The 16,936-nt window shown below is 36.3% G+C and overlaps 1 protein-coding gene across 17 annotated transcripts in view; it reads left to right on the forward strand.

The window, feature by feature from the left end:
- Positions 1 to 15,292, forward strand: part of MBNL1 (muscleblind like splicing regulator 1) — a 196,352-nt gene extending 181,060 nt beyond the window's left edge. For 8 of the 17 annotated variants that reach the window (XM_060197633.1, XM_060197623.1, XM_007529560.3 and 5 more), the window contains 4 exons: positions 3,457 to 3,492; positions 4,169 to 4,263; positions 7,180 to 7,254; positions 11,856 to 15,292. In XM_060197633.1, the coding sequence (XP_060053616.1) occupies positions 3,457 to 3,492; positions 4,169 to 4,263; positions 7,180 to 7,236 (188 nt within the window). In that variant the 3' untranslated portion in view covers positions 7,237 to 7,254; positions 11,856 to 15,292. The remainder of the gene's footprint in view (positions 1 to 3,456; positions 3,493 to 4,168; positions 4,264 to 7,179; positions 7,255 to 11,855) is intronic. The other 9 variants (XM_060197628.1, XM_007529561.3, XM_060197637.1 and 6 more) reach the window with 3 other exon arrangements.
- The last annotated feature ends 1,644 nt before the right edge of the window (positions 15,293 to 16,936 follow it).

A 16,936-nucleotide genomic window follows, 5' to 3' on the forward strand; every position in this document is an offset into this window, starting at 1 on the left:
TCATTTTTTTTAATAGAACAAAAGAATAAAGTATCTGTGCTAGGGATTTAAAACTTATGACCCAAGGGCTAAATCTGGAATCCAGAAGTACTTCTTCAAGAGTATTTAAATAAAAGCGAAAGGTAAATTCTTTAGAATTTGTACGTACTCTCCAGTTCCCAGTCCAGTAACTCACTGCCTGAGGCCAAATAGTTTCACACACTTTTTTCAAAAGAGCTACCTTTTACTAAGTATTTTCTCTGTTGTCTCATGATGGACCTTTTACGTGTTTTTTTCCTCAGAGATTTACAACTTGTCATTTTCTTTGTAGTGAATGAAAGTAATCCAGTTGTCTTTCTTGAAACATTTAGAGATTCTAAATTAGGCTTGGAAGTTCAGATCCAACCCCATGACAATTTATATATTTAAATTATATAAATTATAATTATAATTTAGTGTAATCTATAAATTATAATTTAGTGTAATCACATCAAAGAATGGCAGTTAGGTTACAGGACAATGTTTAAATGAGTTTTAAACATGCTGTAATAGCTTATTTTCTTAAAGCAATTTTTTACAGTCAAGTTTAAGAGTTTAAAATAAAACTAAGTGCATAGTAAGCACTGAATTTTGTTACCTCTTAAATTCAGTACTACAGTAAGAGAATTCAATAGATTAAATAGAGACAAGGATAAATTGCATGAAACTGTTTCTTTTCTCAGTATCAATTTTGAGAATGATTCAATTGATTATGAGACTTTAGTCCTAAATACTAGCAATGTCTTTAGAAGGTCTTGATTTGATTTTATACTTCTTATCATAATATACCTTGATTTGGATTACTACATCTAAATTCAAACATCCAACCAAATCTCCACTGTAATTCCACCCTTCTACTTGAGGTAATTTTAACTATGCAGCCATCTTACCTATACATCACTGACCTACTTGTTTTTCCTGCGTCTTCATTCCCTAAAGATGGACTTAAACATCTAATTTAGAAATCAGGCAATTAAGTAACACTTCCTTTAGAAACACAACATTTTGTCATGTACACATCTTTATAGGGGAAATTTGAAATGAATGAATCCATCCACTTAAATTTTGCCACCTGCTGAAAATTGAGGGAAAAACCCAAATTGGCTATTTGCATTCCATTATTGGTAAATCCACCTATTTGATGTAAAAATGAATATTACAGTCATTTCAAAAATTGTTTTTGGTAAGTGGGTCCTACAGCATTATGTCTTCATATTTGTGAATTATTGCACCCTGGCTAGTATTTTCATTGCTGCCTTATGTTTATTTGCTGCAAACCCCCCTCAAAACTGTGTGCCTTGGTGATAATGGGAGTGGGCAAGATCATTCCAACTAAAATTCAAATTCTAAAGATGTTAGGATATTAAAGAGACAAGAAAAGGTTAATAATTAATCTTCAGCATGTGATGACCTAATTATGCATGGGACAAAATGGAATAGGAAAAATGCAGCATAACAGTAAACAATAAGCTTCAAACATCAACCCATTTTAGATACAACCTGTAGAATATTTAAATTTATTTTAATAGTCTTTAAAATACCATGTTATTTTTCATTCATCTTTTTCCTCCTCTTCTTCCAGGCCTTCCCATAGGCAGTCAGGATTCACCAGACCTAGACCCCAAATTAGATTTTGCTTGCTCTGCTGTCTCAAATTCATGTCTTTGTTTTGTACTGGTTTGTTTTTGTTATTGTCATTTACAAGTCTTTGACTCAGTAGTAGTAGCAAATGACAGAGATCATCAAGTGTCTCACACAGTAGTGCCCATCAGTCTAAATCACTCCACCTGTGATGATACCACCCTAAGCCCATTACAAAGTGTAATCGTTAATCAGTGTGCCCACAGTGTAACTGTGACAATAATTGCAGCTGTTGCCGGTATGCCTGTTAAGTAATCCTCACTTCTCACTGGCAGCTTTGTTTTGGAGGACTATCTCTGACAAGACTCAGTTGGCAGCTATTCCTTTAGCAAATGTTCATCCCAGATGCTGCTAGTATTTAAATAGGATGTGCCAAGATTAAGATGGAAATATAAAAGCATCTGATATTTTAAAACCTAGAAGTCTAAAATAATATCGTAGAAAGAACAGTAGTTCTATATTTGGGAAAAGCGCCTTTACTTGGTAAAAATAAGTTAGCATTTTTAATGTTTACATGTCAGAGAGCACAGAAACTGTATATATATATATATATGTATATGTATATGTATATGTATATGTATACATACATATATATATATATTTTTTTAACTTGTGGTAAAGAAAAAAAAAACCCAGGGGCCGGGCGGTGGCACACCTGGTTAAGCGTATGTAGTATGAATCGCAAGAACCTCGCTCAAGGATCCTGTTGGAGCCCACAGCTCCCCACCTGCAAGGGGGTAGCTTCATAAGTGGCAAAGCAGGTCTGCAGGTGTCTGCTTTTCTTATCTTTCTCTCTCCCTCTCTGTCATCCCCTCCCCTCTCAATTTCTTTCTGTCTTATTCAAAAAATAAAAACTGAAAAATTGACCACAGGAGCAGTGGATTCGTGGTACGGGCCCTGAGCCCTATCAATAACCCTGGAGAGGGAAAAAAAAATCTGAGTATCAGTACTATCATCCCCTAGGTGATAGGTGTATTTTTATTATCTCTCATTCAGGATGTTTTGTTGAAATCAAACAAATGATTGTTTATATGTGAAATTTTGTAGAACATTTGACATTCCAAGAAGTCCTGAGGGCCTAAGCCAGCAATGAAAACCAATCTGTTTTTCCCTGATATATACAAAGTACTAAACAATTGGAGACTTAGAAGAGAGAGACTGTCCCCCTTCAAAGTTTCACTTTCTCCTATGAATTATTTATAGCTTGGTATACCTCCAAATAAAATTCCTTTATGGGTGATCTCAACCTCTCTGTGCTTGCTGCTACAGTCAGCAGGGAAATAAAACCACAGTAAAAAAATGAAAGTTTTGGCTTCATTATATTGTGAAGTCCATTTTGTGCATTGAATTATTCAACATTTTAATAATAATTTAATTATTTAATATGTGCTCCATAGAAAGAAGATGTTAACAATACCGTTAAAGTCAGAAATAGCAAAGCAGCCAGATGGCTAGTAACCAGATTAAAACGAAATGAATGTCAGTATAGTTTTTATAAAAATTAAGTGAGTTTACACACCCCTTCCCCCAAACCCTTTTATTTATAGGCAGCAGTTAGGAGAAACAAAGTGTACCAGCACACAGTTAAACTGGCTTTGATTCTTCACTCCAGACTGGTTCTAATTGATCACCATGCTATTGTATGATTTGATTGTGCTGACAGTTACATGCCACTGTTCCCATAATAACAATTTTTCTTCTTTGTTCAAATGAAATTCCTAATTACACGTGTGATGGGATGTTTTAATTCTTTTCCCTTTTCAAATCCACCTTCCTGTTGCAATGCATGATGGGCAGGCTCAATATTGTGCATGACGCCCGCTACAAGTGTTGGTAGGTGCTTTGTTTCTTGATTATCTTAAACCTATGGTGCACCTCACAGCCCCTCAAAATCCACTGCTGAGTTTAACTTGTATCTATTGGGCAAGTCCATTTCCCTTTTACTAACACCTGTCAATTAAATGCCATTTTCTATTTAATTGACATGGACTCACATAAATGTTTTCTTTATACACAAGTTTCCTTTAATCACCTTTGGTGGATTTTGATTGGACTTTGAGTTCTGGTGTGTAACAAAGAAATCTATTTCATAAAAGTAATATACTATACTCTGTGTAATAGTAAATAAGAAAAAATAACTTTTATTCAAACAGATAATTGTATAGATGAATTCAATTCCTGTGTTTTGACGTAGTTTGAGTATGAACACTGTCAAATTCTTATTTTTGACTTAGCAAATTAAGCCTGTTTGTATCAATTTTCTTGATTTGATGGTAACAAGCTTTCTCCCCCCCCCCTTTTTTTTTTCTCTTTCACCCCCCTCCCTTCTCTCCTTGGAATGTTGTCCTGCTTTGCGCTGTGATTGCATGTCACTCGCTGGTGATGATGTCCCGTCACATGGCTTACTGCTGTGATAAATACCATGCCCAATTCTTTCCTCCATGTTGCCATGGTTTCCATATTGCTACACTCTTCTGTATGTTTGCTTATATGATTTTCCCTCCGAAAGTTCCCATGGTGCACGGTGCTACGCCAGCCACTGTGTCCGCAGCAACAACATCTGCCACAAGTGTGCCCTTCGCTGCAACAGCCACAGCCAACCAGGTTTGCTAATTTACAGCTTTGTTTCTTTAAAAAAAAATAAAAGCTCCTCTAATAGGGCTTGATTCAACAGCCCTTACGCACGTGATTTCCTACAAGGTTAGTGGGAAGAGTGTGTATGTGAGGGCTGTAGAGGGTGCTTTAAAAGCATGGGGTTTCAAAAATACCTCTTGTTGGCCTACACACTCTCTCTGTGAAGAGCCGTAGAATGCTTTTATGCCACTGACGAGTGCTCCAAAGTTGTCGCAGCTCCATTTCTAAAGCTGCAGAGATGATATTACACAAGCAATTCTCACTGGATCTCAACCCAACATGCAGGCAGTTTGACCAATCCAAATCAGAGGCAATTATAAGATTTTTACTATAAACATTTGGCACATCCAGTTTCTCAGATCTTGCCTAAATTCTTCATAAGAGGCAAATTATTTCAGTGTGTTACAGGCCACAATAACCATTCTTATAAAGTGTCTGTATAAATCCAGTAGTTCTACTTGTTTGGTAAGCTCATTTCATATTTAGAATAAAATTAAGTGTGTGCACTACACCTCAAAAGTCCATCCCCACCCCCGTGCTTAAAAATATTAGTTGCTAATGGGAAAAATTTACCAACTACTGTAAACTTAGTGTTCTACATAGGCTTATGTGTTTTACACAGGATACTTCCAAGTTTTAGGGGGTCTGTTTTCAGAATTTTAAATGTCATGATATATGTAAAGGAGGCTATGTAAGAGGCATTGATAATTAAGATATTTACAACTTAAAATTTAGTTCACTGGAAATTCCAATCATATTTGAAATTATGTTCCAAAAACGACTGCCTGAGTTAAAAAGTCAGATAAATGTAAAGTGGGCTTTGGCTTGAACGTATGGATTAGTTATGAGAGCAGAGCTCGATAGCATAAGAAACATTTAAAGCCAAGTCAGATTTCATATGACCCACTGGCTAAGGTTAAATGTGGCCAAATGACTCTCAAGATATCCAGCATCAGATGCATATCTACATATTGCCTCTTGGGAAGACAAAGGCAAGTAAGAGCCATCTGAATTGATAGCTCTGGCTACGAGGAGTTAGCCAGCCTTGTTTCTGCAATATAACTACTGTGTACTGTGGAGCATACTGAACTATTAATACAGCCATTAAAAACTTTCAAAAGCAGCAGGCCAAAATGGATATGTTTTAAAGTTTAAGACAAGCTTTAACATTTCTTGGTGGAAAATCACTAGTTTTTCCAAAGCTTGTCAAAATAGCCGGGGATTGACGCTAACACATAAGACTGTTTTACAGGAATGCTAGATTGTGCACATGTGGCATGCTCATAAGTAATCTATGGCAGAAATTTCTTAATGGATTCAGTCTAGTTCATTTATGGCACATATCAATGATGCGTGTACTTTGTATGACTATAGAATTGCTGGTGTAAATAGAACTATAACAGCCAATTTCAACATGCCTCTGGCCACAGGCTATAGGGGATACTTTTATGGATTGTGCTGTGACCATTTCATGCATAATATTGGGTTTTCATACTGTTTGACAACCAAGAGAAATAAAAAGGAATGGATATATATATATACACATACATATATATATATACACACACACCCATATATTAGCATATACATACATATGTATATGCCTACAGTATATTAGTAATACTGGGGATAGCTGATGCCACAAAGAAAGCAACCTGCATGCATGCAGAAGTTTATAGCTGGCCCTTCATCTTCATCGGTTGGTGTTGAAGGCCCTTGGTATGTTTCAACAGCCCCATCCTTGATGCTTCTACACTGTTGGGTGCAACATCCTGTCCTGCAGCAGCAGGAAAAATGGTATGAGAAGCTTCATTACGCTTGGAGCACAGTTCTGTGCCATTTGCCAATGCTGTACTACTGTATAAGATGTCAGCTGTGAAAGCAAAGTAAAAGAAGAAGGTCATTCTAATTGATACTCCAGATAGTAAATTTAATATGCTGAGTTAGTCTAGGGCAGATTTCTAACTTGAAGCAGCAACAATAACAGTAACAGTGACAAAAAAAATGTCTTCATGTATGTGATTTCAGTTCTGTTCCATCAGCCTTGCTTTAAAGGGATGATTGCCATTTTCATAGGTGAATACACTTAAGCATAGAATATTGGAGCACTTTGGTCAAGATTACACAACTGGGAGAGGGGCCATGGGTTTTTGAATCATGTCTTCTACCCCCTGGTCCTCTTGGTATGTCATGCTGCCTTTTCCAAATAGCAGTCATGATTCTATCAGTGATTTGGCTACAGAAGTTCTGGGCTATTAGAGCTATTGAAATAAGTCATTTCTATATTGGCTCCTTCTTGTATTTTTTTTTTTACCCCCTTAAGTTCTTTAATTTTCTTGCCCATGTAAAATCCAGTGAAATGTTCACTCAGGATTCAGACACATGCTTTGAAATGCCATGCTTTTATCCAGTTCTTACAAAAACATGCCTTTATAATTTCCTACGTGGTATCTTTCACTTGGTAAAGAATAAACCAGACTCCATAAATTGAGTGGAAAGTTAGAAGTTGGTTACTCAAAATTAGATATTTGTTACTTTGACTGTTAAATTACCCGACTAACTGAAACCACAGGTGTTGTGTGTGTAGGCCAACAAAAAGGGCTTCTTTCAATTTCTGCTCTGCATGAATTTTTGAAAGTTTTACTTCTCTTCCTAAAAAATGATAACATTTATATAAGAGAATTTACCTAAAAATTAAAAAAAAAATGAGTTGCTATTCTGGCATTCAGTTTTACATTGACTTGCTGTTATGTTGACCAGATAAAGACTGTCATCTTATAACTGAATTTCACTTTTCTTAAAAGATTGAATATTAAAATATTTTTTATTTTTTGGGTGTTGGCTTGCTTGCATGGATCATTCATTAAATAATTTTCTATTTGCTAGATACCCATAATATCTGCCGAACATCTGACTAGCCACAAGTATGTTACCCAGATGTAGAATTTTCATCACTAAACAGTAAGTTCATGGTGTAAGATAATAGTATACATTTGTGTAAACTCACATTTTTATCTTTGCTGGGTTATGAGGAATGCTACCATTAAGTATGTCTGTATCGTGTAAATATATAATACTGAGGGCAGCTTTAGCTCAGTTATGAATGAATATAAGCATGAAGAAAAAGAAGACTTGGGGGCCAGGCGGTGGTGTACCTGGTTTAAGTTCACACAGTACAGTACTCAGGGACCCAGGTTCAAGTCCTTGGGCCCCACACCTGTACAAAGAAAGCTGCACAAGGATGGTGAAGTAGGGCAACAGGTGTTTGTCTCTCTTCCTGTCTTTTCCTCCCCTCTAAATTTCTCTCTGTTTCTATCCAGTAGTAAATAAATAAGCAAACAAACAAATAAAATTTGAGGTCGGGCGGTGGCACACTAGGATAAGCACCAAAGTATAGTGCTAGGACCTGCACGAGGATCCTGATTTCAAGCCCCTGGCTCCCCTCCCGCAGCAGGGTGCAGCGGCGAAGCAGGGCTGCAGGTGTCTTGTCTTTCTCTCTCCCTCTCTGTCTTCTCATTCTCTCTGTTTCTCTGTCTTATCCAATAAAAGAGGAAGAAAAAAAAGGGGGGGAGACTGCCAGGAGCAGTGGATCGTAGTGCCAGCACAGAGGCCCAGCGATAACCCTAGAAGCAAAAAAAAAGAAAAGAAAAAGATGATTTAAAATTAAGTAAAAAGCATAAATTAGTTTCTGGCACACTTTTCCTTTCTGTTAATATTATTATTTTATAATTATTTGCAGGCAAGCTTTTTTTTTTTTTCCAAGGTGAAGGTAATAAATGTTTTTTTGCCTGTGTAGTTTTTTGCCATGTAGTTTCTGTTGCAGCTACTCAAATCTGTCTTTGCTGAATGAAAGCTGCTAAAGGTGGTAATATGAAAAGGAAAAGAATATGGCCAGATGTCAAGAAAACTTCATTCACAGTAGTAGGCACAGGCTAGACTTGACTCATGGACAATAGTTGATGTTACTTGTTTGAGTATTTGAGAACTGGTGCTCACTTTTCCCCATGCTTCCCCTACAAGGGACACAAGCAAGTAGAATCTGACCTTAAATAAATGTACATAAATCCTCCCTTACATATACCTATACATCCATGCAAATATCAGGTCCTTCAAGCTGGCTACCTTTGAGAAGCATAAAGTTTGAGAAAATCTGTCATTTGCTGGGGGGGGGGGGGGTTTCAAAGTCTTGTAGTTTGTCTTTTGAAATGTTGACTTAGATACTGACAAAAGTTGTCAATTTTTTTAAACATTAAAAAATTTTTGTATTATCTTTATTTATTTATTGCACAGAGACAGCCAGAATTGAGAGGAGGGGTGGTAGAGAAGGAAAGAGACAGAGACACCTGCAGAACTGCTTCACCACTCGCAAAGCTTTTTTTTCCCCTGCAGGTGGGGACTAGCTGCTCGAACTCTGGTCCTTATGTATTGTAACTTGCAGTTGACCAGATGTGCCACTACCCACACAGCCCCTCAGTTGTCCTCCTTTTTTTTTTTTTTTTTTTTAAATCTTTATGGGATGTGTTTTGTTTGATGTGCATACATGCAGGTTTTATGATGTCTGCTCAGAAGCATGTTAGATACTTAGTTTTATATTTACAAACAGCCATAGTCCTTAAAAATGAACCTATAAAAATAAGACAAGTGATCATTCCTTCTATCATCTTCTCATTTACCTCTTCTTTTTTTTTTTTTAAATTTCTTTATTGGGGGATTAATGCTTTACAGTCGACAGTAAACACAGTAATTTGTACATGCATAACATTTCCCAGTTTTACACATGACAGTCAACAATCCAACCCCCACTGGGTCCTCTGCCCTCATTTACTTCTTCTATGACACTTGTGTAACTATCTTTTGAGTGCCACTGTGTTAGTGGCCATCTCAGGGAGGCAAAGGTGACAGGTGTTAAGATAAAAGACATAATGTTCAGCCTACACTTTTGATAAAATAAGAAAGTTTTGAAGAAGTTTCTCCAGGAGCAAAGATAAAGGCTCAGTTCTTTCTAATAGAATCATAAAATAAGTGAATCTGGAAAAATGAAGGTTTTTAGAGAGAGGGGAGAAAAAAAAGGAATGAGTCTTATAGAAGAAGGAACATTGTGTTGATAAAGAAGGTGATGGTGGCCAAAAACGAGTTCAGAGTCCTTTGTGAAAATGATACATATCGGCAGTCAAATGGCTAGCCCACACATGGGAGACCAGGACAGGCAAAATTGGAGAACCTTCTAAGAAAGCAGTGAGAGACTTTTCTTACATATGCTACTGGTATCACAAATGAAATCTTGCTCAAACCAATTTTTGTCATTTCAGATGCTTTCTGAATGTAGTTCAAATCATAGTGTTCACTATGTTAAAAAATAGTCACTTTTTTCCCCTTCAGATAAGCATATTTCTTCATGCTTTTGACACCTGAAAAAATGTTTTCAGCTTTAGTGTATGCTCATAATATGTAACTATTTTCCATTTCTTAGTAATGGTTGGGGGGAAAAGAAGAGAGAGAGAGAACGCCAATGGCCTCAAGTCCTTAAATAATCAGTAAAAGTGAGTTTGTCTGTATGGGAGCTCAGCCTCTTCGTGTTCTGTTTAACAAATGAATGCTAATTTTCATATGGAATTGCAATATTGAAAACCAGTTTGTGAGTGCAGCCAAATGGTGACTTCTGTCAGTCTTGAGATTGTAGGGTTTAAAGTATACTTTTACTAGGTAAAGATAGTCTGAAACCAGGGGTTGGCACACCTGGTTAAGCACACATAAGGACCCTGGTTCAAGCCCCTGGTCCCCACCTGCAGGGGGAAAACTAAATGGATGGTAAAGTAGAGCTGCAAGTGTCTCTCTTTCTCTTCTATCTCTGTCCTCCCTCAGTTTATCTCTAATAAAAATAAAAAATAAATAAAAATTAAGAAAGAAAATCCATTAGAAAAAGATTAATGGGGATAGATTCTTATGTAAAAGCTAAAACTGCTAATTTGAATGTATATTGTAGTATTATCAGTAAAACTGTAGCTCATCAGCATATGAAATTGGATTTTTATTTTCCTTAGTTTTATAAAAAAATAAATAAAGGGTTGGGTGGTGTCACACTTGACAATGCGCAAGGACCTAGGTTCAAACCCCCAGTACTCAACTGCAGAGGGAAAGTTTCACAAGTGGTGAAGTAGGACTGCAGGTGTCTCTCTGTCTCTCTCTGTTTCCATCACCCCCTCCCATCTGAATTTCTGGCTGTCTCTATCCAATATATAAAGATAAAAAAAAAATTAAGAAAAGAAAAAAAATTCCCAAAATTTGAATTATCCAAAAACAATCGAGGTAGTATTTTTACCCAGATATATTCCATGATAATCAAGAGTTCAAATATAGTGATTTGAGAGAGAGAGAAAGTTGAAATTCAACCCTGTTATGATAGTGTTAAGAAATGGCTCTCAGGAGTCGGGCGGTAGCGCAGCGGGTTAAGTGCAAAGCACAAGGACCAGAGTTAAGGATCCCGGTTCAAGCCCCCAGCTCCCCACCTGCAGAAGAGTCACAAGCGGTGAAGCAGGTCTGCAGGTGTCTGTCTTTCTCTCCCCCTCTGTCTTCCCCTCCTCTCTCCATTTCTCTCTGTCCTACCCAATAACCACGGCATCAATAACAATAACCACAACAATAAAACAATAAGGGCATCAAAAGGGAATAAATAGATATTAAAAAATTTTAAAAAGAAATGGCTCTCAGTCTAGGGAAGATACAGCACAATTTTATGCAACAGACTTTGATGCCTGAGGTTCTGAGTTCTCAGGTTTGATTTCCCCAGGACTATTGTAAAACAGAACTGAGAAGTGCTCTGGTCAACAGAATTTAAAATAGAAAAGAAAAAGATCTCCTGTAACCAAGGAAATAATTTAACTAACATAGTATAGTACTTATTTTTTCCCTTTTGTTGCCTTTGTTTTATTGGGTTTTTTTTAACTTATTCTTGCTATTGTTATTGTTATTGATGTCATCTTTGTTGGATAGGACATAGAGAAATGGGGAAGACAGAGAGGGGGAGAGAAAGATAGACACTTGCAGACCTGCTTCACCACATGTGAAGAGACTCCAGTGCAGGTGGGAAGCAAGTCCTTGCACTTGGCTCCATGTGGGCTTAGCCCACTGCGCTACTGCCTACCCCTCCCCCCATAGCACAGTACTTATAAGTATTAGGCCTCAGTTCCCTAACACTATATATGTCAGTGCTCTGGTCTACCCCCTTCCTCCCTAATTAAAAAATACAAATTAAAACTGGTTTTTTTTGTTTTTTTTTAAACTCTCCTATACTAAGAGCCGCTTGATTCTGCCTATGAAGTTTACACTTTGGGCTTCATATTAAATAGATTTCAGAGATGTCTGTACTTTCACTAAACTTACACACTGTTTTCTCATAAAATTGATCAGTTACATCCATTTGCACAACTGTAATGTTTTTGTTCCTGTATACCTGTATTATACTATTCAAACCCAGACATGCATGCTTATACTAATTGTGTCTTGGAGACAACTTCTGGGTGTTATCTGTTTTAACCAAGATTATCTCTCTTTTTCCTTCACAGATCATACTAAAGAGAAAAGGAAGGACAGTGTGCTTGGTTAGAGCAAAGGACGTGGTCACTAGCCATATTGTATATACCTTCAAGCAACACACACGAAAACCCCTCAGCCACAAGACATCACCTATTGCATGTTACCCAGAAGAACAGAACATGGAAACCCACTGCACACTGTTGCCTATACACTTTGTACATTTAATTGATAATTGTGCTGAGGTGATAACTCCTGTCTAAAAGAATATCGTCTTTCTTTTCTAGCACAGAGTTATGCATTAAAATATGCATACTTAATTAGTTTCCTAAATATTCATGCCATCTTGAAAAGACAGACTATGGTGTAACCATGATTCTATTATGTATTGGTACGTCTGTAGACCAAGATATAATTTTTTTAAAAGAAAATAAGTTTATTTCTTTCAAGGTTTACAAAAACAAAGGTGCACCTTGTATTTAAAATTGCCATTATAGATGAGAGCGAGCATGCACAGTCATTTTTGTTTCAGAGTAATATTTTTAATGTAATAGATAGTAAGATGTGGTGAGGGAGGGATCTGACAGAGATGAATGTGCCAAGCAAAACCACAACTGTGTATCTTTTAAAGCACATCATGGCTTTAAGTACCATGTTGTTAAGGGTTCTCATGAAGTGCCATAGAATGTACATCAAATTAGAGTATTATTTCTTCAGTGTTACTATTTTCAGAGCCACATTTTTGTTGCTTATTTGCTAGTACTAATCAGTTAAAGGGCACCATTCTTTTTTTTTTTTTTTTTTCATTTATTTTTTTTCAAAACCAAAGCTGTCTCAGAAATGGCCAATTTAACTTTACAGTAACAATAGACAGCACAACACAAACTTTTCTCCATACAGATAAGCTCACACACATACTGGAGATCTATATAATAGATATATATATATATACATAAAATTATTTTAATGCATTGTAGTGTAATATTTATGCATACTATACTGTATAACATATTACTCAAAAGGGATATGCCATTTCTGAGACACGATAACAAAAAATTTTTTTTTGAGGAAATTATTTTGCTTCTATTTATAGCTCTGTCAAAAGTCAAAAGACTCTAAATGCTTTGTAAAAATGGTTTCACATTTGCTTCAATGCTTCATCACAGTCACATTTAAAATAGTGACTCTAAACAAAGAAGAAAGCAGCACTGTCATCAGATGCATGATAAACCAAAATATGACAATGGGAAATGTTTAATTAACCTAGTAATTGGGTGGGTTAAGTACATGGGTGAATTTTCTATGTGATTTGTTTTGTTTTGTTCAGATTAACTGCTTATAGCCTTAGAAAGCCTTTTACAAAATAAAAAAAAATAGATGTGCATTCAGTTTTTAAGAATGGATTCATCCAAAGGAATTCCTTTTTTTGTGGTTTGGATGTTGCAGCTAGTAAAGGATATTTTTTGCTCTGTTCAGCAGTCCTAGAAATTGCTGAAGTAGGGGCCAGGTCACTGGTAGTTATAGTGCGGAATGGGAGAAGTGAAAGTTTAGTTCTAGAACTTTCCATACTTCCAAGTTTACTGCAAGTTTTTATGCTTGAGAGAGATGCTTTCTAATATAAGACTGATGTGTTGATTTTACTGATTGTACTGTACATCTATTAAAGCCTTAGATTATTACATTACGGGTTGGAACCCATACCAATGGAATTTCAATCGTGTTAAGAGAGTAATGGTGACTTCACTTGTTATTGTAGTTACATTATAGAATATTCCTTATTTTTCTTGTTAAAATGTAGTTTTTCATTTCCTACATTAGATTTCATTTTCTATTAACAATTGAATACCATTTCAGTTTATAGACTATTGTTTTAATAGATTTTACCAATGAATTTTTCAAAATATAAAAAAAAAATTAAAGTAGTTTTTCCTTCATAACATACTCAGTTTTGAATTACATGTAGTGTCATATGAATATTCGTATTATTGTTAACTAAATGATTTATATTTTACTGATTTAATATTAAAGTGTAAGAATGTCAGTCATTGTTAGTTCTTGTCTAGTTTTCATTAAAAAGAACAAAGATCTTTTATATGGATATCTTATAAATATATAATCATTGCTAAGTAAGAAGTTAAGTTGTTGCTGTGGCAACAATCCTGGCAGACAATTGAGTAATATTTTGATGATTTATTTTGTTTGTAATTAGTTATTATAAGAAGATCTAGATATTAGAATAAAATTTATTTTCTACTGTATCCATTTCAAATGTTAAAGTATTGTTTAATATTTTTGAAATCCCTGAATATCAGGCCTTGTTATAAATAAGCTGCATAATCAATAAATAGAACAAGGGACTTTTTGTTGATAATCCAAATACTCAAAGTTTACGTAAATGAGAATTATAGTGTGTGTGCAAACTCTTGAGGGTTGATTATGCTGCAGTTGAGCATGTTGGAACGTCTAGAGAGAAGGTTGACTTTTTGCACTTCTGTATATAGTCAAAAGAGAGAAACCTGTATAATAGTAAGATCTTATTTTGAATAAAAACGTCTATAATTACAAGGAGTTTTGTTAAGGCTAATAAAATGACAGACTGAGCAAAATTGCTTGCAACAGTGGCACAGAGTAGCACTCCATCCCCCTCCAAACATGTTGCTTTGCTTTTTGTGGACAGCTTGTAGTTTGCCAGGATTTTTTCAGCTGGAAAGATATGCCATCCTTCCAAGATCTCATGACTGACAAAAACTCCATTGGGCCAAATCTGCCTGAAGATCATTACCAAAAAATAGCAGGTATTTCAGCCATTAAGGTGAAATCATGGAGCAAATATTCCTGACATTGTTCAAAAACTTCTGCATGTTTAAAACTTCAACAACAACAACAAAACAGAGAGAAAGAGCTATTCTAAGGACATATACTATTCAAATCAGTTTCTGCTAATTTCACTGGTTTACTGTTCACAAAAGAGAAAAAAGAGAGAATCTTCAAAACAAGTATTGACTTTCACAAAATCTAAACTATAAACAGGCAAATCAAACAGCACAGCGTAGCTCTAGTTATGTGATTGTTTTTTTAATTGCTATCGGATACTGTTCTTTCAGCAGGTGAAAAAAAAATACAGTTCAAATTTCACTTTTCATTTTCAACTCAGAAGCACTCAAAAAAGCAAATGTGATAACAGGCACTTGTTTCATGAATTAGTGAAGCCAGCCTTCGCTCCAGCTGGTTCTAATGTTGCACTTAACAGCAACCCCACTGTTTCATCTGCTGAAAGGACAGACTTGCTTGGTTTTTACTATTATGTAATCACAACTTACTTTCTGCTTGTAGTTGCTTAAAATTATGTATTTTTGTCTTGGGCTGCAATTTGTTTTATGCTTATTTTATTATTACTGCAGTAGTTGACTTTGCTGTGTGGAAAAATAAAGTGAAATTGCCCTAATAAAACTTCTCTTTCTTAAGTATATTTGTGTATCTGGGATTGAAGTGTGAATTATTTCTGCGCCTTTCAAGTAGCCTGGTGTGTCTGTTTTTGTGAACTTTGTTGTATGGTTCCAGTAGATGGCAGGTATGGCATCCACAGTCTTTCTCACAAGTTCCTTTGCCTCTGAGAATGAGAATTGGAACATCATGCATTGCTAGCCTCTGCCCAAGCCTTTCTGAAAGAAAAAAAAAAATTCTTATCCTTCCTCCCCTGACATTACAAGTGATATATGTTACTGTTTTAGGAAGACTTGAAGAAAAGTAAGAGCTTATCATGTCTACATCACATTATTTTTATATTAAATAATTTGTAATTGCCTGACTGCCCCAGAAGACAAAAGTAAATGAAAACACACACACAATGCCACATAGTGAGTGTGTGTGTGTGTGTGTGTCTGTGTCTGTGTCTGTGTGTGTTGCATTTTGCAGTTTCCACAGATAACCAGTGAAAAAGCCAAAGCTTTAGTGTGAAGAAACAATGTGCTCATTTGGTCATTCAGTTCTACTTTGCATGATTTTTCTCAACTTGGAATTTGATCTGAGATTTCAAATTCTTTCTCATAGGTCAGTCCTTTTTTTTTTTTTTTCTTTTTCCAAAATGCATTGTAATAATGGTAAGTGCTTTACTTATACTCAGCACAGTGTTGTTACCAGTTGAGTTCTGTAGAATGTCCGTTACTTTCAGTGGACTCCATGACTAGACACCCCTTAACCAAAAAGAGAGCAGATGCTCTGGATATTATCACATATCGAGGGGTTCATAATCTTTTTTTATTTTTATTTATAAAATGGGAACACTAACAAGACCATAGGATAAAAGGGGTACAACTCCACACTATTCCCACCACCAGAACTCCGTATGCCATCCCCTCCCCTGATAGCTTTCCTATTCTTAAAACCGTCTGGGAGTATGGACCCAGGTCATTATGAGGTGCAGAAGGTGGGACGTCTGGCTTCTGTAACTGCTTCCCCACTGAACATGGGCATTGACAGTTTGGTCCATACTCCCAACCTGTCTCTCTCAGGAGTCTGGGGAGGCAGGGCTCCAGGACACATTGGTGGGGTCGTCTGCCCTGAGACGTCGGGTTGGCATCTTGGTGGCATCTGAAACCTGGTGGCTGAAAGAGTTAAGGTAGAAATCAGAGCAAAATGTTGACTAATAATGATCATAATCTTTTCTGAGTGATACCAGAATGTCTGACTCTGGCCCAGCAAAGTAAAACTTTTATTCATCACAACAGTATACACTCTCTTTTGAAAGGGGAAAAGTGTCTGTCCAAAGCTTCCTGCTCAGGAGGTGTTCCTACAGTGGCCACTAGGGGTCCTCAGTTCCCAGAGAAGAGCAGCTGCCTTCTATTTTCTTTTTTACTTTTGGCAGAACAAGTTCATTTGTGCTACAGTTTCATTGCTGTCACTTGACACATTAGGAATTTAGTTTGGATTGATCCTGCAGGTCAGTGACAAGTTAAAATCTGATATGGCCAAGGCACACTTTTGAAGTGGCTTCCTTCATGCAGAAACAACCCCTTGTGAGAATCTCAGCAACATTTATTTAGGAGCTTTGGAGTGGTCAGAAGATAGCTCACATGCTAACGTGCACTTAACTGAGTACACCACGGGCCACTCA

The sequence above is a fragment of the Erinaceus europaeus genome, chromosome 9 (genome assembly GCF_950295315.1).
Source record: "Erinaceus europaeus chromosome 9, mEriEur2.1, whole genome shotgun sequence".
NCBI classification, from domain to species: domain Eukaryota; kingdom Metazoa; phylum Chordata; class Mammalia; order Eulipotyphla; family Erinaceidae; genus Erinaceus; species Erinaceus europaeus.